Genomic DNA, 27,079 nt, shown 5'->3' with positions numbered 1-27,079 from the left:
AAAATATGAAACAAACTGTGCTTTAAGCATCTTCACTGTGTGAAAAAAACTTCAGCTACAAAAGTCCTTATTTTGAGTTCTGACACAAATGTGCATTATTTGACCATTAAAGGTGACAATTCACCTTTTAAGGTGACATTAGATGTGTGTGCTCTGCTTGTCTCTGAGGCTAAGCACGCACACACACACACACACACACACAAGCATGCCATGCGGTCTTGTTCGTGCTATTAAAAATATGAATGATTCGAACGTACATCAATGAATAATGCAAATCCTGTGCTGCAAACGTTACCTTACAGCACATGCTTTTAGACATGTTCATGTAAAACTGAGCTTTGCAGAGCAACAAATGTGTACAATTGTCACTTTCTAAAACAGATTTTTTTTCTGAGGGGTGATTTTGAATTGACAGATGGGGCTGGATCAAATGGTCTCGTGGGCTGCTTACGGCCCGGAGGCCTGACGTTCCCCACCCCTGCTATACAGATATATGTGAGAGAGGTGCCGCCTGCTAAAGGCCAAGATAAGGTGACACTTCTGGTTAAGTGTGCTCTCACCCCTGGGGGACACAGCTTGTCGAGGGCGATGGGATAAACTATCCAGTGGGAAAACCTCTGTTTTTGATATGGCCCTTCCCTTCTGCTGAACATCATAACAAAAAAAAAAGCAGTTCACAAGTTCTCAAATTTTGCGTTCATTCCATGTAAGTCACAAAGCACAAACGGGACAAAGCAGTGAAAGAAAGTGAATGGGCAGCGCTTGCAGGTTCATCACCTAGTCTCTAAATGGGGTGGTAGGATCTGTGGGCAGCATAGCCGGGCTAGGGTCTCAGGATAAAGTGAGAGTAGGTCGGCCCGAATTCCAGGCACAATTTGCTGACCGAAGATGCCTCCAAATCCCAGACTCTCTAGATTGATGGCAACGAGATCAGTAGAACTGTCTTCATGAACAGAAATTTAAAAGATACCAAATTGAATGGCTTAAATGGATCTCTCTGCAGCCCTGCCAGGACTTGAAGGCGTGAGACGGAAGCGAGATGGATTTTACCGCCGCAGGCTTCTAAGGAATGTTTTTGTCATCCACCTCGTCATGATGAGCGAAGATGGAAGCCACGTAAACCTTTAGTGTGGAGGGTGACAACCCACGCTCTAGCTTATCTTGCAGCAAGGATAACAGAATGCTAATCTGACAAGTTTGAGAGTCTTCTCAGCAAGAAGTGTACCACTCAGTGAATAGACTCCATTTCAGGGCATAGGCATGCTTCGTACAGGGTGCTTTAGTGTGGTGTTAACCATTGATGCCGGTTAGTCACCTAAGTTTCCATGCTTCGACTATGGACCACATGTGGAGGTTCCAGAGATTTGAGTGGTGCCAAAGGGTGTTCTGTCCCCGGGAGAGGAGGTCCTCACTCAGGGGAATGCACCAGGGAGAGGCCAACGTAAGGAGTGAGAGTTCAGAAACCCAAGTCCAGTTGGGCCAGAGAAATGAAACTAATAACGCCCCATTCACACAGGGAGTGAGCATCAATGCTTCCCATTCACTTTGAATAGAGGAGGTCAGGCGTTGCCGAACTGCATTATGGATCCGTCGGCACCACTTCAGTGGAGTTGTTTGCTGCAGAAGTTGGGAAATTTTCAAACGCCAACAGAAGTGTCAGCCAATCAGATCGCTTTATGCAAATACCCCAGCTTAGACAGTAGCCGATTGTGGACTTACTTTATTGGCTGATGCTGCTATGACGATCGCATCAGCCTTAACTTCAGACATGCCCTCAGTCAAGCAATTGATGTTAAAGCCCCGTGTAAATGCACGGTAAGAACTGCTCCTCGTCCTCCCTGACTTTGCAGTGTCTGTGTGATTAGGCTTACACCAGTGTACACCCCCATACGGTTGATATAAGGCACAGTAACCATGCTATTTTTTCCTGACCAGCACGTGGTTTTGCTCTAAAATCAGTAAAAAGCGGCAGAGGGAGAAGCACTGCCAACAGCTCTAGGCATTTGATATGCCAATGCAGCCGAGGTCCTGTCCATGAACCCGCAGCTGCATGCTCACAGCCTCCCAGCCCTCCCATGCCATAGATATGACAACATGCCTGGATACTTGTTTTAGGGACACATCAGCCCACAGAAAAGCAAGATCCATCCCCATCCACTGAGGTTGCAGCGACAAATCGGAGTGATGACAGTAATGGCACACCTTGAGACTGCACTGGACAGAGTTTGTTTTACTCTCGGTTGACCATAAGCCCCAACTGGTTGAGGTGCTGAAGCACCCTGTCCCTGTGCATAAACAATTGATCCCGGGAAGAAGCCAATATGAGCCATTCATTGAGATAATCAAGTATGTGAATACCTGCGAGCCGAAGAAGTGCTAGGGCACCCTCCGTGAGCTTGGTGAAACTAATTGCGCAATAAGCAAACAACAAACAAACGCACAAACACACACATTCTTACACGCACAATAGAGCTGCACAATTACCAGTAAAAAGACTGCGATCTGGGAATTGAGGGTTTGGCAATGTGAGAAGACGACGCCTATCAACAGAGCTCCCGATCATTTCTGATAATATAACTTTAAATAGTGGCATTTAAATAATCTAAAGCGTTTTTAAGTGTTAAAACAGTGCTTAATACGAACGAACGTGTCGAGAATACATGATGAGCAAGAACAAATCAGCCGCAAATGCCCCGCCAACGACGAGAACCAGCGTAGCTAGCAAATTAGCCACGATGGCTACCGCAGCCAAATCTGAAGAAACCCAAGCAGACGATAACGGCGTATCAATGAACCAACTCGTAGCAGAACTAACAAAGCAACGAACCTCGATAAAAGAAGACATCTCAGCTCTGATTCAAGAATCAATAGTGTCTCTTCAGACATCGGTCAATGCTTTGACGGAAACGATGGCGAGTTTCCAGTCTCGCCTATGCGCCACAAAGACACTCGCGAGCGAAAACTTTTCAGCGCTGGCTGCGGCCGAAAAAACTATTAAAGCCCTGAAAGAGCAAAACACGACACTATTGGATCGAGTGGACGACCTGGAAAACCGGTCACGGAGAGCAAATCTCAGGATCTTAAATATCCCGGAGAACAGCGAGAAAGGTCAGCCGACTGTTAAATTTGTGTCCGAGATGCTAATGGAAATCATGGGTGAAGAAGTCTTCGAAAAACCTCCAGAATTGGAACGAGCACACCGTTCGCTCGGTCCAAAACCACAGGATGGATGACCTCCTCGACCACTTGTCGTGTGTTTTCACAGATTTCAAGGGAAAGAAAAAGCATTAAGATGGGCCAGGCAGAATGAGGTAAAATACAAGGGCTCGACTTTGAGGATTTATCCTGACATCTCCGCCGATCTCGCCAGAAAGCGTGCCATGTTCAAACATGTCAAACAACTGCTGTATCAAAAAAAGGTACGATTCCAGTTACTGCATCCTGCATGGCTACGAGTTCATTATGAAGAACAGACATTCCTTTTCGATACGCCAGAGAAAGCGCAGCAATTTTTCAATCAGCGGATTGCTACACATGATAACTCTTGACTTCACAAACACTGTGAACTGATGAAGGATCACGTTGACTTTCAGACACTGAACTTGTAAGATACATAATATATTTAACAGGGCTGCTATGCAGATTGTTTATATATAAATAGATATCCGCGTTGAACAATTCCGCAGTAAGTTGAGATATGTTTTATCTAACTTTATTATTAAGGGAAACTGTCTTATTATTATTTAAGATCTGCAGATACTTTATTTTTATTTATTTTTTATTATGCAGCACTGTATTTATTAACGGTACTTAAACACATTTATTTGTAAGTTTGATTGGTCACTTTATGCCTAACTTATATTACTTTGGGAGCTCTGAGGAGAATAGAAGCACATAGACTTGGAATATCGGGAGCAGAGAGAAGTTTGTGAACTGCGGTTTGTCATTGTTCAAAGGGCAAATCTAGATTGTATTATAGTTTTTGTTGTTTACCAAGGTTCAACCACGCTATCTCGTTATTTTTATTACAAGTTTTTTTTTTTTTTTTTTTTCTCCCCCCAACTCCCTGACCCACACCCAATATACAAAGTTTGGGTACATAGCTGTTGAATAAAAATGGCAAACACAGGCGATAAAGAAAACACAAAAAGTTCAGCAGTACGCTTTGTTAGCTGGAATGTTAGAGGGTTAAACGGACCAGTGAAAAGAACTCGCATATTTACACATATTAAAAAATTAAAAACAGAAATAGCCTTTCTACAGGAAACTCACTTGCGTATTGAAGACCATAACCGACTTAGGAAAAATTGGGTTGGTCAGATTTAACACTCCAGCTTTAATCACAGAACAAGGGGAGCTGCAATCATAATCCACAAAAAAATACAATTCATTGCATCTGAAACTATTTCAGACCCTCAAGGACGATATATTATTGTATCCGGGCACCTTTTTGAGGTACCAGTTGTCTTGGTCAGTGTCTACGCACCCAACTGGGATGACGTTAACTTTGTGAAAAAACTTTTTTCCTTGTTACCAGATTTAAACTCTTTCCATCTCATACTTGGTGGAGATCTGAATTGTGTAATGGATACAACTATGGACCGTTCCAACCATAAAATTGTACCTCTTTTAAAAATGTCTCAAGTATTTGCCGGATATATGAATCAGATTGGCTGCATAGATCCATGGAGGTTTTTATTTCCAGATAAAAAGGTATTCTCATGTTTTTCACATGTTCACCAGAAGTATTCGCGGATAGATTATTTTTTTGCTGATAAAAGACTTATCCCGGCAATAAAAAACATAAAATACTCAACTATTATTGAATCCAATCATGCCCCTGTAATTTTTGATATTTGTTTTTCATATAACTATACAACAAGACCAGTATGGAAGCTAAACACAACCTTACTCTCAGACTCAAACTTTTGCAAATTCATATCTCGTGCAATTGACAATTTTTTAATAAATAATAAATCAGACTCTATATCACCATCACTATTATGGGAAACGTTTAAGGCGGTAATAAGGGGAAAATTAATATCATACTCAACCTCGCGTAATAAGGAGAGGAAACAAACTGAGGAGAAACTTATTGAATCAATACAGAAAATCGACCACCAGTATGCTGATACCCCAACACCCGAACTGTTTAAAGAAAAACTTAGTTTAAAGACAAAATATGAATTATTATCAACTGAAAAAACAGAACGTAACTTATTTTTTGCACGTGCTAGATTTTATGAACACGGCGATAAAGCGGGCCGTCTTCTCGCCCAACAATTAAAAAGTAAGTCAGCATCTCAGCTCATCCCAAAGATTAAGAATACAAAACAAGACATTACAGTAGATCCCCAAGAAATAAATAAAATTTTTTATAAATATTACTCTGACCTGTACACCTCAGAATTCCCACAAGAAGACAGTCCCATGTCAACATTTTTATCTAATATTAATCTACCCACTGTTAAAATGGATCAAAGAAAGAACATGGATGAACCTTTACAACTTCAAGAAGTGGAAAATTCAATCAAAGCTATGCAGAGTAGTAAAACCCCTGGACCAGATGGATTTCCCATTGAGTTTTACAAAAAATTTTCCTCACAAATATGCCCTTTACTGTTAAATATGTTTAACCACTCGTTTGAACAAACCAAATTACCTCCAACCCTTACACAGCCCATATTACAGTTCTCCTGAAACCAGATAAAGATGCCCTTTCCTGTAGCTCTTATAGACCCATTTCCTTACTAAATGTTGACGTCAAAATTCTATCTAAATTGTTAGCCTCAAGAATAGAGAACATAATACCAGAAATAATTTCACAAAACCAGACAGGCTTTATAAAGGGACGCCACTCATTCATTAACATCAGAAACCTCCTCAATGTTGTGCACTCTCCTGCATCAGAAGATAATCCTGAAGTGATTGTCTCTCTAGATGCAGAGAAGGCATTCGACAGAGTCAAGTGGAAATACTTATTTGCTGTAATGCACAAATTCGAATTCGGCTCAAAATTTATTTCTTGGATGCGCTTGCTTTATCATCAACCAAAAGCAGCCGTACTCACTAATAAAATAGTGTCTCAATATTTCTTCTTGTCTAGAGGAACACGACAAGGATGCCCCCTTAGCCCTTTGCTGTTTATTTTGGCTATAGAACCATTGTCAACAATACTCAAATCATCACAATCCATCAGGGGTATTAAAAGAATGGGTGTAGAGTATAAAGTCTCTTTGTATGCTGATGATCTGTTATTATATATAACTGACCCACTATCATGCATTTCTGAAATTGATAAAATATTAAAAGAATTCGGTAATTTTTCAGGTTATAAATTAAACTTCTCTAAAAGTATATGCTTCCCTATAAATAATATGGCAGATCAAATTGCAGATACTGACTTACCCTTCTGTTTCTTCAAATCGGGATTTAAATACTTAGGAATTAATATTACCCGTTCATACACAGATTTATTCAAAGCAAATTATAGTTCTATACTTAAAAATGTTATTTATTTGTCTTTAGCAGGTAAAGTCAATTGTGTTAAAATGAATGTACTACCCAGATTATTGTACTTATTTCAAAGCCTCCCAATTTTCTTGCCAAAATCTTTTTTTCAGTCGACCAGTAGACTACTGTCTTCCTTTATATGGGGTGGCAAAAAGCCAAGAATACGCAGAGACTTTCTCGAAAGACCTAAAGGAGATGGAGGACTGGCTCTTCCAAATCTGTTAAACTACTATTGGGCAGCAAATTTACAGAAAATAATCTATTGGTTAAAGTTCCCACATACAGAATGGTGTGAAGCAGAAGCTAAGTCTTGCAAATCAACTTCACTACCAGCACTTGAATGAAGACAATGAAGACACCTTTCTCACCATCACAATATTCTTCGAGTCCAGTGGTACTTTCGACCCTCAAAATATATAATCAATTTAGACAAGCACTTCAATTCCAAGACTTTTCTTTAGAAACCCCCATATGCAATAATCATCTTTTTCCAGCAGCCAACCTAGATGCTACTTTTAAGAAATGGCAGGACCTGGGTATACTTACATGTAGAGATTTTTTCATTGATAATATTTTTGCCAATTTCAATGACATGAGTAAAAAATTTAATCTTCAAAAATCAGACTTTTTTCGATACCTCCAGGTTCGCCACTTTGTTCAGACCCAGTGCTCTGTATTCCCTCAAATGCCTGCTGAATCTGGACTGGATCTAATTTTAAAGACACCTGTACACCCCAAAGGTCTCATTTCCAAAATGTATAACCTTATTATGACATTCTGTAACACAACATAAGAGAAGATTAAAATGGAATGGATAGAAGAACTAGGAATTAATATTTCTGAAGAAACTTGGAATAAAGCAGTTAAAATTATAAACAAGACTTCATCATGTGCACGTCTTAATCTGATTCAGATGAAAATTCTTTACCGTATTCACTACAGCAAAACCAAACTGGCTAAAATCTACCCCAATATAGATGAAACATGCGATCGTTGCAACTCATGCAAGGCAGACCTAACCCATATGTTCTGGTCATGTGACAAACTGAGACGATTTTGGTCTTCAATATATGAAATTTTAAACTCAGCCTTCAATTTAAGAATTCAACCAAATCCGGAAATGGCTATTTTTGGAGTAACAAATGAGGACATCCATGTAGCCAAAGAAATAGAAAACGCCTTTGCCTTTGTAACATTAATAGCTAGAAGAAGAATTCTTATGGAGTGGAAATCACCAATGCCACCTAAACTGTCACTTTGGCTTAGTGATGTAATGCTATTTTTGAAAACAGAAAAAAATAAATATTTTCTCAGAGGATCAACCAAAACATTTTTCAAAACATGGGACCCTCTAGTAATTCATATTGAGACTAATGTACTTCTCCAACCATAAATTCCCAACCCCACCCCCACCCACCTTTTTTTTTTTTTAATTGACTTATTTATTTATTTTTTATTTATTTATTTTTTCTGTAAATTTATTTTATTTTCATTTTTATTATTATTAATATATTTTTTATTTAATGCATTTCCTTTTCATAATATTTTTTTTTATTATGTCAATTTGTCTTTTTTTTTTCAATTTATGTATGGTTCAAAAAAAAAATGGCTGCTTGCCATCGCGAGTAATGAGATTCAATGGACGACCGATCACTTTCACTCCAAAATGGTGGAATCCAGGGCTGTTGCTGGGCACTGCTGTTGCAATGGAACGTTCTATTGAGTGTAGCCTCTTGGTCATTCTAAGCTCTTTGCTCCAGCACAGCATCAATTTTCAATATTTCAGATATAATCAGTTTAAGATGTAATAATTCCACTACCATTATAAGACATATATAATACATTTGCAGGTAAATAGAGCTGCCATTCCAAGCAGATTTCAGTTCATTGCAACTCTCTCTCTCTCTCTCTAATGCAAAAAGGTTTTCCACAAAGCTGTGCTTCTACTGTCTGTTGTCTAGAGTGCTTCTATGTTTTAACTTTCTGCTTTTTTTCATATTCACATAAGATGTAAACAGTGTTTTTATAAATATGGTAAAGCAGGGCAGTGATTCACTACACTGCTTTGAGTCTTCAGAGCAGACTGATGTTTGTCTATTGAGATGAATGAATGAATACTCACAGAGCTCTTCTGCAGTTTCTCACAGCTGGTATCAGTCTCTGTCTTCCCTCAGCTGATGTGTTGAATTTCTGCAGCTCAAACTCATCCAGTGGCTCCTCTGACATCTCAATCATGTAGGAGATTGTTGAGCAGTGAGCAAGAGAGAGATACTCCTCTTAGTGTTTGTCTGATTTCACAAACTCCTGAATCTCTCTGGCCAGAGTCTGATCTTTCACCTCCAGCAGACAGAGGAACAGATTGATGGATCTGTCAGAGGAAAGTCCATGTCCATCTCTAATTTTGTCTTTAACGTACTGTGTGCTTCTCCGGATGCACGCTGAGCTCTTCTCTGTGTTTGTCAGTAGATCCTGGAGAAGTATCTGATTAGACTCCAGTGAGATGCCCAGCAGGAACCGCAGGAACAGATCCAGATGACCATTACTACTCTCAACAGCTTTATCTACTGCTGATCTGAACAGTTCATCCAAAGACTCCTCAGACCAGGCCTGAAAATATTTGTAATATGTATATTCATTAACACGCATCCATTCATCTTCATCATGTAAATTTTCTCTCTAATACATCAAGCCCAGCGGTTTTATCTGTTTTGTTAAATGGCAGTGAAACTCGTAGAAAGCAGCCAGAAACTCCTGAAAGCTGAGATGGATGAAGCTGTAGACTTTCCTCTGCTGAATCACAGATTCCTCCTTGAAGATCTCAGTGCAGATCCCAGAATACACTGAGGCGTCAGTGACGTCTATGCCGCTCTCAATCAGGTCCTCCTCATAGAACATCACATTACCCTTCATCAGCTGTCTGAAAGCCACTTCAGCAAGTTTGAGGATCACTCCTCTGTTGGACTGCAGGGGTTTCTCTGGATCTCTCTCTTCATACTTCTGCTTCCTCATTTTGATCTGTATCAGCAGGAAGTGGATGTACATCTCAGTCAGAGTTTGAGGGATTTCTGCACTCACATCTTCTTCCAGGAGCTTCTGAAGCACAGTGGAGGAGATCCAGCAGAAGACGGGTATGTGGCACATGATCTGGAGGCTTCTTGCTCTTCTGATGTGGGAGATGATTCTGCCGGCTTGATGCTCGTCGCTGATTCTCTTCCTGAAATATTCCTCCTTCTGAGGCTCAGTGAATCCCTGAATTTCTGTCAGACGGTTGATGTATTTGGACGGGATCTGATGGGCTGCTGATGGTCTGGAGGTAATCCAGATGAGAGCAGAGGGAAGCAGATCTCCTTTCAGAAGGCTCCACATCAACACAGCCACTGATGAAGATTCAGTCACAGCACAAACTTTCTCCTCATCTGAAAAGTTGAGTGTGATTCTGCTTTCATCCAGACCATCAAAGATGAACACAACTCTACACTGCTCATAAATCTTGGACTCCAGATCTTCAAGTTCAGGATGAAAGTCCAGCAGAAGTCTGTGAAGACTGTACTGATGATCTCTGATTAAGTTCAGCTCTCTAAATGAAAGCACAAACATGAAATCTACATCCTAATGGTCTTTTCCCTCGGCCCAGTCCAGGATGAACTTCTGCACAGAGACGTTTTTTTTTTGAGTCTCTCCATGGTTGATTCCCTCAAATAATCTCTCATACTTGTTCTTCATGCTGGTTTTGTGCTGCTCTTTGACTCTCTGAAGTTGATCATTGTCTGGTAGAAGTGAATCCTGCTGCAAATCTCCAGTCTGATCATCTCTATCCACACTGCAGAAACAACAAAACAAAGGATAAATAATTATGAGTGTAAAGATTCTCTAGTAAAGACATGTGTTTTTCTCTGAAGCAACTAAGATAAAATAAACAGATTTAATCCAGAACTAAACTATAGTAATGTAGAAACATGAAGCTCTATTACTCTCATAGCGCTATTGTGAAGCACTTTAAACACCACACACTGAGGACATCTACTGACTATCAAAATGGTGTAAACAAGTAACTGTATTTATCATTTATTAAATGTAATAAATCATTTCATACCAAGAGACAGGATAATTACATTTATTTACAATTATGCTAGATCCACACTAAAAGACATTAAAAATCTTTTAAGATAAAAATGTGAGACACTGCAAAAATAAGGACAAAAAAATCCTACATTTAACTGTTGAGCTGCTATAGTGTGTAATGTAGTAATATTGAAAATTTTGATACTATTTCCTTTTGTTGTATAATTTTATGTTTTCATGTTTCTATAAATGTTGTATTTTGCTATCAACAGTTGTGGTGAGCATATACATGTTAAATGTTTTGCCATCAATAAGAAAAGAAACACTATTCCCTGCTGTCTATATCTTTTAGTGCTTCACCATGACTGTGTTTTTTTCTGCTTCTGTCAGCTCACTTTCTGACAGAATTGAGTTTTTTGATTCACATAATAATCATCAAGGGTTTGCTTTCAGGGTTCAGGTTTTCTAATCATACATTAAACATGTACTTCATCAAGATAACAAACTGAGATGATTTTAATACAGTTTCATCTTAAATTAGTATTAAATTTGCCCATAATTATTTATCAGATGAAACGCAGTGTGTTTCTCTAACTGAACTTGTTCATTCATCTTGTCTAACATCTCTTTGCTCACTCTAGACGTTTTGCTGACTATTGTAAAAAGCATTTAATCTCATTCTACTAACTCTAACAGTTTGAATATCTATACTTTATCAGTACTTCACTAATGATCAAATGTGAGTGTGTTGACATTTAGTTTTAGAGTTACTTGTATTTTGTTCCCTGTATATAGTCTTTACTGACTGTGAGAATAAAGTGTAATAATTCTGATCTTCTAGAAAACACATGAACATAAAAATGCTACAGTATAATCAAGTGTGTGTAGAGATGATCTACCTGAGAGCAGGTTGTGCGTTTTCATTCCTAAAATTTATTGAGTGACCCATAGATTCATAACACTTCAGAGAAACACAGTTGGGCTCTGCTTCTGCTCTCTTCTGATGAACTGAACTAAAACAGAAAAAGATTAATGTTCTGCACATATTGCATTTAACAAAACAAAAACAGGTTTTTGTACAAAAACTCTCTGGATGTGATAGAGGTAAAGTTGGTTTTATATTCGCACATTTGGACTTTCCCCTTAATAATACAATTTCATAAAAGCAAACTCTAAATAGCTAAATCATATTAGCAGTCAAGGACTATCAAAGTACAACTTTTTTCACAGTCAAATAAGCAGTGTTAATTTTGTTTTCAAGCCATACTTTCATGTTAATTTCGCTTGAATATTCAAAGTAACATGGTAAACAATATAGAGACTTCTAAATGAACAAATGTGCAAATATAAAAACAACTTTACCTCTATCTGGATGTGTGTTAAATTATCTGACAGAGATTAAAAGAGAAAAAAAATATGTTCTTTGTAAAAAAAAATTATGATAATAATATAAAATATAATGTCTATGCCTAATACCTGTATGCTGCAAACAAATCCAGATCTCCAGAAGTGCATTTGTCCTCCATGATAGATTTGAAATTTGAGATTCTGTTCGGATTCTGAGTTTAATCTTCAGCAGAAACTCTAGAAAAAACTGACAAGCAATCATAAATCATAGAGGTAAAGTTGGTTTTATATTCGCACATTTGTTTATTTAGAAGTTTCTACATTGTTTACCATGTTACTTTGAATATTTGATCGGAATTAGCATGCAAGTGTGACTTGAAAACAACATTAACACTGTTTATTTGACTGAGAACAATGTTGTACTTTGATAGTCATTGCCTGCTAATATGATTTCGCTATTTAGAGTTTGCAAATAATACTTTAATGAAATGATATTATTAAGGGGAAAGTCTGAATGTGCAAATATAAAACCAATTTTACCTCTATTCATAAATCTACAGTCTTTTAGCAGCGTTCATAATTCAGATGAATGCAGAAATAGATCAGTGGCTGCGACACTCAAACCCTGAAGTTCATCATGAGTAAACAAATTAAAAATCACAGCCATCATCCGTATAAGATTACATTTGTTTGTACTGTGAAAAAAAAATATCATACATACAGGTTCATGTGATACATGTTTTGTCAAGTCCTTAGCGTTTTGAATTTATTCAGTCAAAGATTTAAAGCTCTTCTGCGCTGTAAATAATGGATTGTGTTTGTTTAAAATGGCGACACAAAAAACTAAACACTTTCACTTTCGTTTATGAAGGAGCAGCACATCATGAGTTCAGTGAAAGACATCTGGCACAAACATTCTAAACAGAGCAGAGAAAAGTCAAAACAGCTGCAGGATTATCAAAGCACTGCATTTTATTTGGGTGATTTTACCTGAAGCAGTATAAACACTGGATACAGACAAGACAAAACAAGACACGTACCTGAATAACTTCTTCTGTTGGTTGTGTGGCGAATAACAGAGCACAGTAAAAGATGTATACCGCCACCTGCTGTACTGGAGTGTGTAAAATAATATCACTATAAAGTGCTTTTGAGACGTCAAAAGTAAAAAATAAAAAAAAATCATAGATTTTTTTTATTTAGCCACATAGTTGTTGTATTAATTAGATCTTAGATTGTAAGAAATGAATGTTGGTCAAGCTGGAATGTTGGTCACTTTTTCACAAATAATCTACAAGCAGAGAAACAGCAAACAAACCTCAAATTGTGTCAACTCTGTCATGGACACATTAAAAGTAGTAGAAGTATATTTTTATTGCAGTGTGATTTTTAAAGGGCCATGACACCCCCCACTTTCGGTTAAAGTCTACTTCAGAATTTTTTTAAAAGATGCATGATTAATGGGCGTGGAGCTCCGCGAGCATCGGGCAGGTGTGGGCGTGGCCAGCAGGGGAGAACGTAAGCGAACAACTGTTGTTGATAGTTAGCTCACAAAATGAGACAAACCGTGAGGAGACGCTTGAGTTTATAGTTCACAAAGTTAAAATGCAAAGAAATGAACCGTGATTTAATGCCCTGCTACATTTGTTATTCGTTATTTCATATACACATAACCACAATTTATATCATTATAAAGATAAGTGTGTTCATGTAAACCCTATAAATGAGGACTTCTCCCTCAATCCCCGTATCCAGCAGACTCAGTGCAGCAGGTCTCCTGACCTGTCTATTTTAACCATTAGCCCTGCTGGTAATCTGGAGGATTTAGGCGAACACAGCAGCACGGCGATGTGTCTGAATGTGAACGAACTCCTGATAAAAGACAGTGTCCGCCATTCTCTAATTCTCATGCTGCTCTCCCGACAAAAATGCTAGCAGCACACACACAGCTTTGCTGTATGATCGGCCCTGACAAGATCGCGGGGGAAAACATGCAACAAACCCCGTGGATCATGAAAACAAACGCATATGAGCCTTCATGAACGGCTAAATACTGTCGGTCTGTGTCTCACAGCTCGGGCTTGATAATTAAGCAGCCGGCTCTTCTCATAGGATAAGAAAACTCCGCTATGAATAATAATGAGAAACCGACGCGCCATCTTTACACTTGCAGTTCTGCGCTACGTCGCCGATTTTGATCCCTCCCCAAAAATCATTTTAAACTCGGAAGCTGAAATTAGCTGACAAAAGCTCAAAATTAGTTTTCCCCACAAGTAAAGCTGACAGGTGCTAACATTGTCTTAACTGATGCTCAACACACACAAATCTGTTAATATGTTCTGAACCTTTAAATGAATATTTCCAGAAAGGCAATGTGTCATTTTACCAACCCAACTTTATAGATTATGGAAAAAGTCTATTTATAATAATGAAATAATGGTCAAAATATTTATTTCCCAATATAATATACAATTGTTGCACATTCTTTTTAAAATAAAACCCAAGATCTAAATATTTAGTCAAACTTTCAAACAATATTAACTGGCCCTTATTGGTTTGTTAAGAAATCACACATAATGTTTTGAGAGCTTATAAATAATTTGTTCATTTTCATAAAATTTGAACATGACTTTGGAAAACAAGATGACAGGGTGGACTTTGGCATGACAGTGTGGACAAAGGCTTTGTAGATAACTGCTATGTTCATATATGGTCTTTACTGTGCCCCTGATGAACACACAATTTCCCTATTCGGGTTATTGTACAAGTTAGTGATGTTATGAGCAGCCGAGCAGGTGCAATCTGAAATAAAGAAAGCATATTGTAGTTCTTGATAACTGTCTCTTATTTTCATATCGACAAACAACAAAATCTTTCACTTCTGGTGTTTTCTGGTCATCAATATCAAAGACAGCCGTCTAAATGAAGGTATAATTGCTGTAAACTTGTATGAAAACAAACTGGACCTAGGAAATCTCATCAAGCATGTCCTGTGAATGATATGCTTCCCAGCCACAGGATGACCTTTTTATCCATGACAATGTAGTAATTGCTGATTGCTCGTCTGGTGGTTCCTGATGCAAGGATATAGGGTGATGCTCATCTAAAAACTCTTTAGGGGCCTTATGTACGAAGACTTTTGTTTAAATTATACTAAAACATTACATACGCACAAAGCTGTAAATGTGCATACGCAGAAAAATTCAGATGTATGAAACACTGTGTACATCGAATCCCATGGATATTCTCTTTACATCTGAATGAACGGGAAACTGAGCGCAACATGCACGAGCGCAAAACCCCTCCCTGCCTCCTCCTCAGTATGAATATGCTAATATGCTATATGCTAATGACTCTACTTTGGCAAAACCCAACAAAAAAGCAATGGCAAAAGCAAGCAAAAAGAGAAACTTTAACCTGTTAGCCAGCACTCAATTTTGGGGTTTTACACCTACCTAACTTTAAATAGTAACAGTTCCTGACTCCAGTAAGCTACAAACACAAATTATGTATCATTGGAAAGAAGACACTTTGAGCTTTACTGTGGTAAAAGGAGAAGTTACATGTTAAAAAAATTCATAAGGAAAAAAAATTGTATTGTGTTCAATATTAGTTTTTCATATACAAACACAAGAAAACATTAATGTAATGTCCTAGAAAAAAATATGACGTGACAGCCAAGTATTTCTGTAAAAAGTTTTCTGAGGCTATGTCGATATCCTTCTCTCCCTCACCGCCAGAGGCACTTTCTCCAAAAATATCTTCCCAAAGCTAAAACATTTACAGTTGCTGAATGATTTGGTCTACATTTACAGTTTATGTATTATTGAAAAGAAGACACTCTGGGCTTTATTATCCATCATCCAATGTTTATAATCCTCTAAATGAAAAATTGTTATGGATGCTTAAGTAATGTAAAAAAAATTGCCCCGCACTAAACATTTTATTATTTCATAAACAAATATGTGAAATCAGTCCTGGATCAACACAGAAAATGTAATAGGTCAAAAGCCCACATCTCCTGACTATATTGTTTGAATTTGATGTCATTATCATGCAAAATGAAATTTCTGGAATTATTTTTCTGAGACAATGTCTTGAGATTTTTTTCCCTCTCCTTATTTGTGGAGAAGCAGTCTAATGACCACACACACTGACGGATTAACACTCCACTAATTTTTTAAATTGTGAAATAATGAGCAGAAACGTACAGCATGAATGATTTATTTGAGCACAAGTAATACATTGTATAAAATAATTCTAGTGCATAAGCAACAAAAAAGTCTTATACGAGTTGTTGTTCTGCTCTCAGTCACTGACAGAAGATTCTTCACTCCATCACTCCAGCCCAGAGATTCAGCTACATGACAAAAAAAAAAAAAAACAGAATTAGGATTCTATTGTAAACAATTGTGTTTTCCCCCCTTGAGTAGCAAACAGGATTTTCTCTGATGCCCATTTATACATATGTTAATTTATACACATAGCTTACAGATCTAACAGCAGCCATTCAGATAAATGGGCAACATGCTGCGTGATAATGGCAACCATTACTGAAAGATTATGGCTAGCAGAGACACATTCACACTTTTAGGCTCAAGCAAGCTACCCAGATAGCAAAATACACTCGGGCCAGGTACGGCTAGATTCCCGCCTGCCGGAGGCTTACCACTCGGCCCGACTCCGGCTGCCGGACTCGGAATCGGGCAGTGAGTCCACAGGCATCCGGCCCGAATCAATCGGGCCAGATGCGGCGGCTGTAAGTGAGCCGACGCTGCCGCATCCGCGCCGGAATCGGCCCGAGAGTAAAGTTTTTATATACCTTTTTTATATACCTTTATATTACAACCCTTTGAGTTGATGTAGCAGCAAACACAGGCTATAATGTAAACAAAGTGTAGGCACTGCATTTAACCTTTGAACAAAATGCAAACAGCATACATATGCTATAAGAAAAATAATCAAACAAAGGACAAAATAAATAAATTATAAACGTTTATTGATTGCAAGAAACAAATAATACTAAAATTGAATAAATTATTTTGTAGTGCACAAGAACATCAATATAAAAAAATAAAACTACACAATTAAGACACACAGGAAGATTCAAAGAACACTAAAACTGCACAGTGCACACATACACAAGTTTTTAAAACAACACTGTTTTCCCAATAGACTTGAATAAAAAAATTGTACAAGACAAATCTTAAAACTGCTAAATTTTATAGAAACATGAATATAGAAACCAATTTAAGATATAGCAAGAAACATCTTACAAATACCTGATAATACATAAAATATACAAGTCAAAATTGTAAAAAGAACTATTGAATTCTGAAGAAACATCTTCAGAAACATTAAAATAATAATAAACATAATAATAATAATAATAATAATAAAGAAATATATAAATGTAAAATTGCAGAAGTATAAAGACCTAAACTTAATTTTTTAAATAAACTTGACCAGAATAAATTGCACAAACAGCAATACATATATATATATATTGTGTTGTGTGTGTGTGTGTGTGTGTGTGTGTGTGTGTGTGTGTGTGTGTGTGTGTGTGTGCATATAGAGCTCTTTTCTTCCTTGCTCCTGACAGGGATAGAGGAAGGAAGTTGTAGCCACCATGTAATACATTTTCCACTTCTTTTATCTGTGGTGTGGTATGGACATTTGTCCTCACTACATATGTGATTAAAAGATAAACAGATAATTAGTAGTGAACAAGTACAAAAAAAAAAAAAAGAAAGAAACATGCTTGCTTACATGAGTACAACCTAAATGAGACTATATATAGATTTTTTTTTTGTTCCTCTGGTTAATGATTCAAAGAAATACAGAGATGGAACAGCCCCTAATTGTATTGAAATGTATATTTAAAACCAACTTACAGACTAAACAGTCCTAAGGGGGAGTGCACGAAAGGCCACATTTTGGTTTGCCCCGCTCTAGATCATTTGATTAGACAAGGAGTTAGCCAAAAGTTTTCCCAGGATACACCAAACTGCTTCCTTAATGGAAAACACCAATGATTCCAAAGTAGGCTCCCTAAGAAGCAAAAAAAAAAACAAACAAACAAACAAATGAATAAATAAATAAACTTAAAACACTTTGAAATTAGCAAGAGCTTGAACTTACCAGTTTCTTCATTTGTTCAGGCTGCTCCTTTAGTTGATTTTCAAGCTTTCTCATATCAAATTGGACAAAGGAAGGTCAAATGTGTTTACATCTGGAATTTCATCAAGTCTGTTTTGGTTTTGTGAGAATCAGGCCCAGCTGCTGCTTTATGACGTTGCATGATTTTAAAACTTCAGTCAGTCGTGCTTAAATAGAAAAATAAGGAATCAGTATAAATCAACCTGTAGCTTATTCTCATACAACTTGTGTGAATACAACATTGGGTTAGATACTGCTGATATTCTCTAGTTGATCTTTACTTTCTAGCTGCATTAAATCTTTACAAGTTTAGTGATGTCTCTAATTCATGAGTTGCACAAGTTCTGTCTTGATCTCTAACTGCACTGGAACAAGGACTGTAAATGTTCATAGGCATACTGGAATGTTCAGCATCCGTGCATCTTGATGTTGGTCCTAAGAATTATGGTGATGATGGTACTTGCGGTGCTGCATCGATTCCTGAAATCTTCATATCTGCTTTTTTTTTTTTTCGAGCCTCCTTGTCTAAAATAATTTTTCTTCATCACTGTCACTATAGTTGTGCCTTATGTACCATGATCAGATACATTTACAAAACAAAACATCTTTTTAGTATAGTGCCAGGGCCAAACTCGCAGGTTGTAATAGATCTATGAAATAATGTTGACAGTATGTGTTTAAAATAATTGCAAACAAACCTGTTCATCTTTAGGTGTATGACAGGCGATCATCGCCTCAACTGTATGCCAGTCAGACATCATAGTTGCTTGTGGATGTTTCTATAATAAAACATCACATTGTTGTTAATCTCCCCCAAAGAAAAGTTAAAATTCTGAAATACTATCACAGTTAATCAATGGCTATAATACCTATACTGTAAATAATCAGCACCCTGAAGGTTTCACAAGATTTATTCAGAAATTCATGCAGAGTAACAGCCTTTTGAATCTTAGACACAGATTTGTAAGATGGCTAAGCACATGCATGATTTCAGCCATGACTTGCATATACTGACCTCTTCTGTGCCAAGCTTGTTTGATCTTGCTCAAGGATCATGTTGTGGACTGTCAAACAAACAAACATACAACATTTTATACAAATGTTTATCTTCACTAGAATCAATATAAACATTAATAATGACTATTCAGAAAAAGACTGAAATATATTCCACCCAATTAGCATAAGCCCAAAATTCTATTTAAAACCTAGACATTACTGGATGAATACAGATGCTTTGATTTACTTTGAGTCAGATGAAAGCCAATAACAGTAAATGTTCTAATCACTTTGTGACACAATGCACAAACCAGTTTATGAAACCAATAGGAAAGCAGATTAAGTCAATCAGTCATATTTCTTTAAAATAAGAAACCTTTTGGATAGTTGTAAGTTACTAAACACTGTTAACCTACCATTGTGGAAAATGTTTGATGATGATAGCTAATAACAATGAACCACACTGTTAAAAATTGTCCCGTTAAATAACAGTAAAATACTGGCAGCTGCAGTTGCCAGCAATGTACTGTTATTTTACAGTATGTTGTTGTAAAAATACATGGACTACATTGATTTACACAATACTCAAGTGAACTCATTTTGCTCACTGAAAGCAACTGCCTCAACTTGGTCAACTGCTGAATGAGTTTATGAAGTAATGTGCTATATATGCTTAGAAGCATACTTATAATGATAACTTATTTTAGTTAATTAGAAAAGTTCGGTTTAACTCTAATGTCTTATTTTTCACAACAGCACACATACATGTAAATCTGGAATCACCAGAGAGATTCTGACTGCATCAGCAACTAAACAGCCGCTATCTTTAAATAGAGAAACATGCAGAATAACATCAGCAGTTCATTGTTCATCTTTAACTCATACACTGGCTCTACTCTCCTCCACAACGGTGACAGACAGAAGAAATTAGCTTCAGGTTTTACAGTAAAATACTGTTTTTTCCTTGATTTAACAGTAATCTACTGGCAGCTGTGGTTGCCAGCAATATACTGTTTTTTAACAGTCTACTTCCGTTGTGTAAATTAACAGTATATTACTGTTAAAATACATTTTTACACTGTGTTTTTACCTCTCACACCTTTAACCCTTTAAACCCCAGAGCATATACTTCAATTTTAATTGAAGTGTCCACACTACTGAGTGTTCAAGAAACATGTAGCAAAGCTGAAGTAAATTCATTAATTAACTGACTAATTAAATGATAATTGAGGATTAACAATGAACAAATGAAGAAATACTAAAGGGAAAAAACAAGAACAGAACATACAAAACTTTAGTCACAGCTTTATAATGAAATAACCTGAAGAACAACAAATGATTAAATCATTTAAATGATCAGCGGATGATTAAACAACTCTACAAACATCATCACCAGCTACACTTATTACTTAATACATGTATTTTTGTATAACATCTACTAAAGTTCTTCTTGAGAGAAAGTTAAAGTTTTACGTCACCATCATGGAGAACAGAGTTTGCTTTAGTTGGGCTTTTAGCCCTGCCATTTTTAACATTTATATATCTTGGCTGCTGCAATTGTTAAGAACTTTGTTTAAAAAGCTCTTTTGATGTGGCAAGCCAGCCAAAAACCTAAATCTGAAAAAATAAGATCTGGTGATGTTCAAGTTGCTATTAAATGGCAGAGTTTGTTCTCATTTAGTATAATAAAATTTACTGCTCCTGTTCAATGTTAAATCTATTGTTTTACATTATATGTGTGTATATATATATATATATAGCAATGATTTCTGGAAGTTTTTAAGAATATCTTGGACAATAACACTGCTCTATGGTATAAATCGCACTCAAAGAGACATCAATAATCAGCACATGAACCTCAATAATGGTGACAACAAATTTAACAAAATTTAACAAAATTAACAGTTTAACTCACAAAACAGGCAACTGAAAGTCGAAACATAAACAAAAGCAGAATCAAACACAAATAAAGAAAACCGTTATACAACATTTATTTATACCGCAATGCATGCTGGGATATTTGTACAGTGCCACTCCCAGCATGCATTGCAGCATGAAACATTTGAGATGTTACCATTGTTGAGATACAAGGTCAGATTCATGAGGTCTGAGTGTGTATATGTCATAGCTGAACTGTTTTTGTATATTATTTCTTAACTGTTAAGTAATTATGGAGGTATGTTTTCTGTTTCCACTTCTCATTAATTAAATTAATACCTGCAACTAAGCATAAAATCTATTGCATGAGGCCCTTCATCCAGATTTATACCAAAACATTTATCAGAAATAATTTCAGATAAAGATTTCTCTATTTATTGACTTCCCAACTTTAGTGCTATGGTACAAACGTTTTGTAAACGCTGTATTACAGCAGTTGGAAAGTCTTCTTAAATGAGTTCAAGGGTGAAGAGCCCAACTAAACCAGCCCCTCACTCCATTACGGTGACACAAAAAACACCTTAATTTCTGTTGGATCTCAATGTGAATTGTATGGACGTCAAATCAAGCAGTAATAAGTGTGTCTGCTGTTGTTTGTGGAGTTGTTTAATGATCCTCTGCTGAGACTGAAGCTGTTTTATTTTATTTGATTTTATTTAATGTTGTAACTCAAGTCACTGTTTGTGTTTCTTGTTTATTTTCTTCAGTAATTGTGATTATTAACAGCAGGTGTTCATCAGTGTCTGAATTCACTCATTAGTGTTCATTAAAACTGTCAGGTGAACTATATTAGTTAACTAGTGTATGAAATAGTGAACAAGGACACAAAGTGTGATTTCAAACACAGACTTCAAAACATCGAATCTGAACTCTGTTAGCTCACAGTTTTCTGCAGTTGGTTACTTTCTCGAAAACAAAAATGTTACCCAGAAAGCATTGTTTTTAACAGAATATTACTGTTTTAGTGAAAAAACATTATTTTACCGTAGAATCTGACCGTTTTTTAACAGCAATTTTTACAGTGCATTTCTGCCGTTTGTGAAGCAAATAGTAAAGTCTAAAAAGCTCAAGTATGTTGAAAATGTATCAGCAGTTTACAGTTTTTAACGGACTTTAAGCACCCAACTATAACATGCCTATTCACTTGTTCATAAGAGCGTGCCATTGGCATCTTTTGTCTCTGTGATGTGCTGCAAAATGACCTCACGAACCTTTGTTAAACAAGAATATTAAGACTTCACCGAAAAAATATTGTTACCTATTTATTCAAATCAGAATTTATAAGTGTCAATAACCAAAAAAAAAAAAACATTAAAATCTGCTTTCAGTTTTACATGCGCAAATTTCAGTTTGAACAGAAGATATAATTGATTCACATAGGCTAACACATATGAATTAAAGCACATACTAATAGATTTCTCTTAGATAATTTAAAGAGAATAGTAAACGGTGTCGAGTTTCGATCACTTTTCGTGATGCACTGCATAAACAAGTTAAACAATAATATTGTATGAATCCAAAACGATTAATTTTTATGTACACAATCACAGAATTATTACTGTTGGATAAGTACACGCCTGTAAATTTTTTTTTTCAACACTCGCGGTACTTTATAATGTTTAGTTAACTCAGAAGTTAAAAGCACGTTTTGCCATGTTAGTGTTGACAGATTCATCTACAGAAACTAGCATACACACTAATTCGTTTTTAGTCATGTTTCTTTAAAATAATTTAAATAGTTTTCAGTTACTAAACACTGTTTCAACCTAACAAAGGAACATGAACTTTTACACGTTTGTATAGCAATTAGCTTCAGTCGTGTTTCTTTACAACAAGTTGCATTTCGTATCAAATTGTTTTACTATACTACACACTGTTACAACCTAACACTGTGAAAAATGGTTTTAAGCAATAAATTTGCATAGTATACAGGTTACAAGCAGTAAAAACCTTACCTTTCTGACCAGAATCCAATGTTTTGAATCTTCTTTTCTTCTTGTGATCTTCATGGCGGTTGGCAACCTGCTTTTTGGAGCATTACCGCCACCACCTGGATTGGAGTTTGGATCAGGAGTTTATACTAACCCATATATTTTGTATAGAACCGAACTTCTTTTAACAACAATTGGCACAGGAGCGTCCTATCTCGAAAACAAGCGCATTTTACACCGTTTTCCCCTAGATAATATGTTTCCTTAATTTATAAATAATATCATTTTGTTTTGACTATCCACACTAAATAATCTTAATATTTTGGTGCTGTCGTACTGTGGATATTTTCTCAAATTATCATTAAACTAACAAATTACTAGATGAAATAAGAATTGAATCGGTTGTCATCAGTTAATCAAGCTGAGTCCTTGCGAGAAGCAGCCCGGACTCTACAGACAGACTCAGGTCAGAAGTGGTTGACCGGAATCGGGCCAGTGCTTAACAGCCGCATCCCAAACGCATGTGCGAGAGCGAGCTGCGGGCCAGACTCGGCCCGGATAACACTCGCCGATGCCTAGTCGGAGCCGGAGGCGCCGAGTCGGAACCGAGCTCGGGCCGATTACTACTGCTATCTGGGTCAGTGCATCATTTAAAATGGCTCGGCCCGCTCTTTCAGTGCATAACACCCACTTTTCAAATTATTACTAATGTTACAAATTATTAATAGTTATTAGAAAGAACTAGGCAGCTGAAAATAGCTAATCTAGTAAAGTAGACAGTATTGCAAATAACGTGCAGTGGTCAAAACAATTAGTCACAACACCATGGGCTAATAATTAGTTCACAAAACAGCAAACAGTCTTACAAAGTGCAGGAAATAAACAGATTACTGATACTATACAAATAAAATCAAAATGGTCTTAAAATGAAAAGTTTACCTTGATTTACTGCAGTACATCTTCTCAATATGAAATCCTGTCCTTCCATGGTGGTGCTGGCTGGCGGTTGGTTGTGACTCGAGATGGGGGATGGGAAATCACCACCCAGTACGCATGCGTAACAGCATGGCTTAGCCATTATAAGCAATTTTACTCAAATTACATTAGTTATGAGAACTTTATACCTTACTATGTCAGCAACACTAATGCATTTCTAGTAAACTCAACAATTAGCTTAAAATTAAGTAAACACACTAGAATTTTAATAGTAAGGAATACTATTCGCATTTACAGTGTAGGTCTATGCTGAGTTTTACAGGATTACTCAAACCAACCCCAAGAGTACCTTCTCTTTTTTGAATGAATACGCTATCAAGTTTTATCAATCATGTGGTGGGCGATATGGAAAGATAATGAGGACATGTTGGAAATTTCTGATCAAATTTTCTAACCTGTGAATAACCATAATAAATGCCCTTCAATTGTAAAGTTGTGCCACCTGTCATCTCTCAGGGTCTAAGCATCTGGTTGAATGTGACAATAACTGATGACCTATAATTTTGTTTTGTATCTTCCAGACATCTAATGTGCTCGCTCAAAGGAAGGCTACAGCTCTGAAAGGTCTACTTTCTACTTTGTTTATGAGGGAAAAGTTCTGAAAGACTTGCCTGGTGAGTGTGTGATGAGTCCTAGCATCTACACCCCTAGCTGAGGACATGACTTGAGTGTCAGTCCTAGATTACTTCCTTACTATGTTACTACATTACTACCTTAAGTTTCCAAATAAAGTTGCTTTACCTTTGCTTCTTTTACTTTGCTTTTTGTTTTTGGAGATGTTTGTGATTTAGCAGTAAAATAGTTTTTCATCCTCTTTTTATGTTTCCTTTGACTGCAGGACACAGAGCCAGAAGATATTTGGGCAAAAGAGATGGAGATGGACATCCTTAGCACTGTTGAAGAGGATGTGGTCACTGGTCAGACCAACCCAAATGTAAGGTGCCTGTCTGTGGTTCTGGAAGAGGAAATCTTGCTGGAAAAGATCTTCCGACAGCTGTCGTTCCCCTCTTTGTTTTAATTTATTTACTCATTATTAACTACCCTAAAGAACTGAAACACACCATTCACAGCAAATTCATCGGTGTTAAATTTCAAGTGTTGTGGTAATTCAGAGTAAAGTGTTAAAATTCTAGAGTTAGATAAAGGCAAAATAACCCTCTTGGCGAGAATAACATGTATCTACCTTTGTAGAAAACCCTTGTATTTGAGAAACTAATTAGTGTCTGAAATCTCGCCACACCCTCATTCACCTGGCCCTTAAATTGGTCAATTAGTTTAGTCCACTAGACAGGGAATGACCACAAATAAGTGAATTCAGACACCTGCTGTTGAACACCTGCTGTTAACAAGCACAATCACTGAAGGAATAAGAAACTGAAGGAAGAAATAAAACTACAGAGTCTCACACCAAACCAACTGAATTAAAACAGAGGATTAAACAACTCCATTAAATAATAGCATAAGCAGCTTCACTGATTACAGTTTGACTTCATTTCTGTAAGAATATTTTTTTATTAAAAATATTTCATTTGACCTCACCATCATGGAGATCAGAGGCTGCTTATTTGAGCTCTTGAAGCTTTACGCTTATATCCTTATGTTTCTAAAACTCATCAGCTATAGCAAGAAAGGTCAAGAGAAACTATACTGTTTATGCTTAATTGTTATAGATTTAATTTCAGGTGTTTATTAAGTTTATTCATAAAGATATGCAACTATAGTTGTATTAAAACTGCATGGGACAATACTACTGGGAGTCCGCTGCTCTTCATAGAAGATACAACAAAAAATTAGTTTGTTAGACTCTGTCCTCCATCATGGTGACTTCAAATGAACAACAGAAATTTCATTAAGAGCTTTTGTTCACATGACAGAAATCAAGTTAAAGGTCAGTAATAGGTGAAGCTCCATGATAAGTTGTTTAATGTGATGAGTTTTTTAAAGATGTTGAAAAATAAAAAAAATTATTGTGTAATTTATTTTATTTTTATTGATTATTATTTTATTTAGAGTTTTTTTTCTCAGTTGATTTCATCTTTGGTTTTGGCTTGTGTTTTTCTGTCCTTCAGTGATTTTCCTTGTTAACAGTTGTTCATCAACAATTCTCAATCCTCCTTTAATTTGACACTTAATTGTCTCATTAACTAGTTAGGACACTAGTGAGGATTTTGCTCTGGAATTTAAGGCTTACGTGTGTTCAAATGAAAAATACAGACTATGGGATGTATTTTTAACAGAAATATTCTGGAAACTGAATTTACGAATCTAAAATGTTGAAAACAGCAGATTACTGGCAACCAATGCTGCTGGTATTTTTCCGTAAAATCCAAAAATGAAAAAAAAAAGAAAGAAAGAAAAACAGCAAAACGGTTTTTGTGTCACCATTGTGGAGGATAATAGCGTCTCTGTTCAAGTCCAAGATGAACTGAGAATATTTGATGTTATGCTGCAGCTTCTTCTTTTTTTTTTTTTTTTATAAAGGTAACTGTGTAGTTACTAATGCAGTCAAAATCTGTTTGCTAATTGCAATCACACATGAACACATTATTGCATCTAAAGACTTTACATTTTTATGCACTAAGCTATAATTTTGTAAACTGAACATTGTATTAGTTCATGAAATATGGTTATTTTTTGTAAATTTATACAGTTATATAAAACTTCCATGTTTTTCACAGAAAGATTCTGGCAACCACAGCTGCTGGTATTTTTTCGGAAATTTAACAGATATTTTACACAATAAGAGTTTGCTAACTCTCTTGGTGTTGACAATGTTAACACTTTCAAAAGTGTTATTTTTAACACTTATAGTGGTTCCCATATAAACTCTGAGGGAGTGTTAATTTTAACTCCAAGGTAGTTAAATCTACTATCTAAAATTTGCTGTGTTGAAACTATTTAGAAAGTGTTTATTGGCCTTGATGTTCATGGAGTGCAAACACAGATACACACACACAAACAAACTGGAGTGTTTCAAAATGTCGCTCAGTCGATCCATCAGCGTAACACTCGTATGTCAGCTTATACACAGACCAGTTGATCAATGTGAAATGCTTAAGTGTCCCTGTATCTGTGGTCACATTCAGTGAACAGCAGTGAGTTTGGTGAACTGATGACCTTCACGCCCAATCAGTCTT

At 36.5% G+C, this 27,079-nt stretch overlaps 1 protein-coding gene and 2 long non-coding RNA genes across 4 annotated transcripts in view; all 3 read right to left on the bottom strand.

Moving 5' to 3' along the window:
• LOC148682168 (uncharacterized) overlaps positions 1-27,079 on the bottom strand; it is a 283,001-nt gene that overhangs the window by 229,006 nt on the left and 26,916 nt on the right. The window lies entirely within an intron of this gene.
• On the bottom strand, positions 7,933-12,992 carry LOC141381681 (protein NLRC3-like). 2 transcript variants are annotated; one of them, XM_087249345.2, is made up of 4 exons: positions 12,963-12,992; positions 12,052-12,169; positions 11,475-11,588; positions 7,933-10,333 (listed from the first exon to the last, which is right to left on the bottom strand). In XM_087249345.2, exon 4 carries the CDS (start codon positions 10,108-10,110, stop codon positions 9,190-9,192), a length of 921 nt encoding a protein of 306 aa, XP_087105471.1. In that variant the 5' UTR covers positions 10,111-10,333; positions 11,475-11,588; positions 12,052-12,169; positions 12,963-12,992; the 3' UTR covers positions 7,933-9,189. The 2 variants fall into 2 exon arrangements, with proteins under 2 accessions (XP_087105471.1, XP_087105472.1); XM_087249346.2 differs by having other exon boundaries at positions 12,052-12,839; positions 12,963-12,987.
• Positions 16,131-23,015, bottom strand: LOC101883472 (uncharacterized). Its single transcript, XR_015483787.1, has 6 exons — positions 22,971-23,015; positions 19,097-19,145; positions 18,780-18,860; positions 18,064-18,248; positions 17,817-17,973; positions 16,131-16,282 (listed from the first exon to the last, which is right to left on the bottom strand). It is a non-coding gene; the product is annotated as an uncharacterized LOC101883472 (long non-coding RNA).

Source organism: Danio rerio, chromosome 4, assembly GCF_052040795.2.
Source record: "Danio rerio strain M-AB ecotype USA chromosome 4, GRCz13ab, whole genome shotgun sequence".
Taxonomy (NCBI): domain Eukaryota; kingdom Metazoa; phylum Chordata; class Actinopteri; order Cypriniformes; family Danionidae; genus Danio; species Danio rerio.
This window is presented reverse-complemented; position numbering and strand designations above follow the sequence as displayed.

Bases quoted from the DNA above. Each gene is read 5' to 3' on its own strand.
- LOC141381681 (XM_087249345.2), bottom strand. From the start codon at position 10,110: ATGTTTGTGCTTTCATTTAGAGAGCTGAACTTAATCAGAGATCATCAG.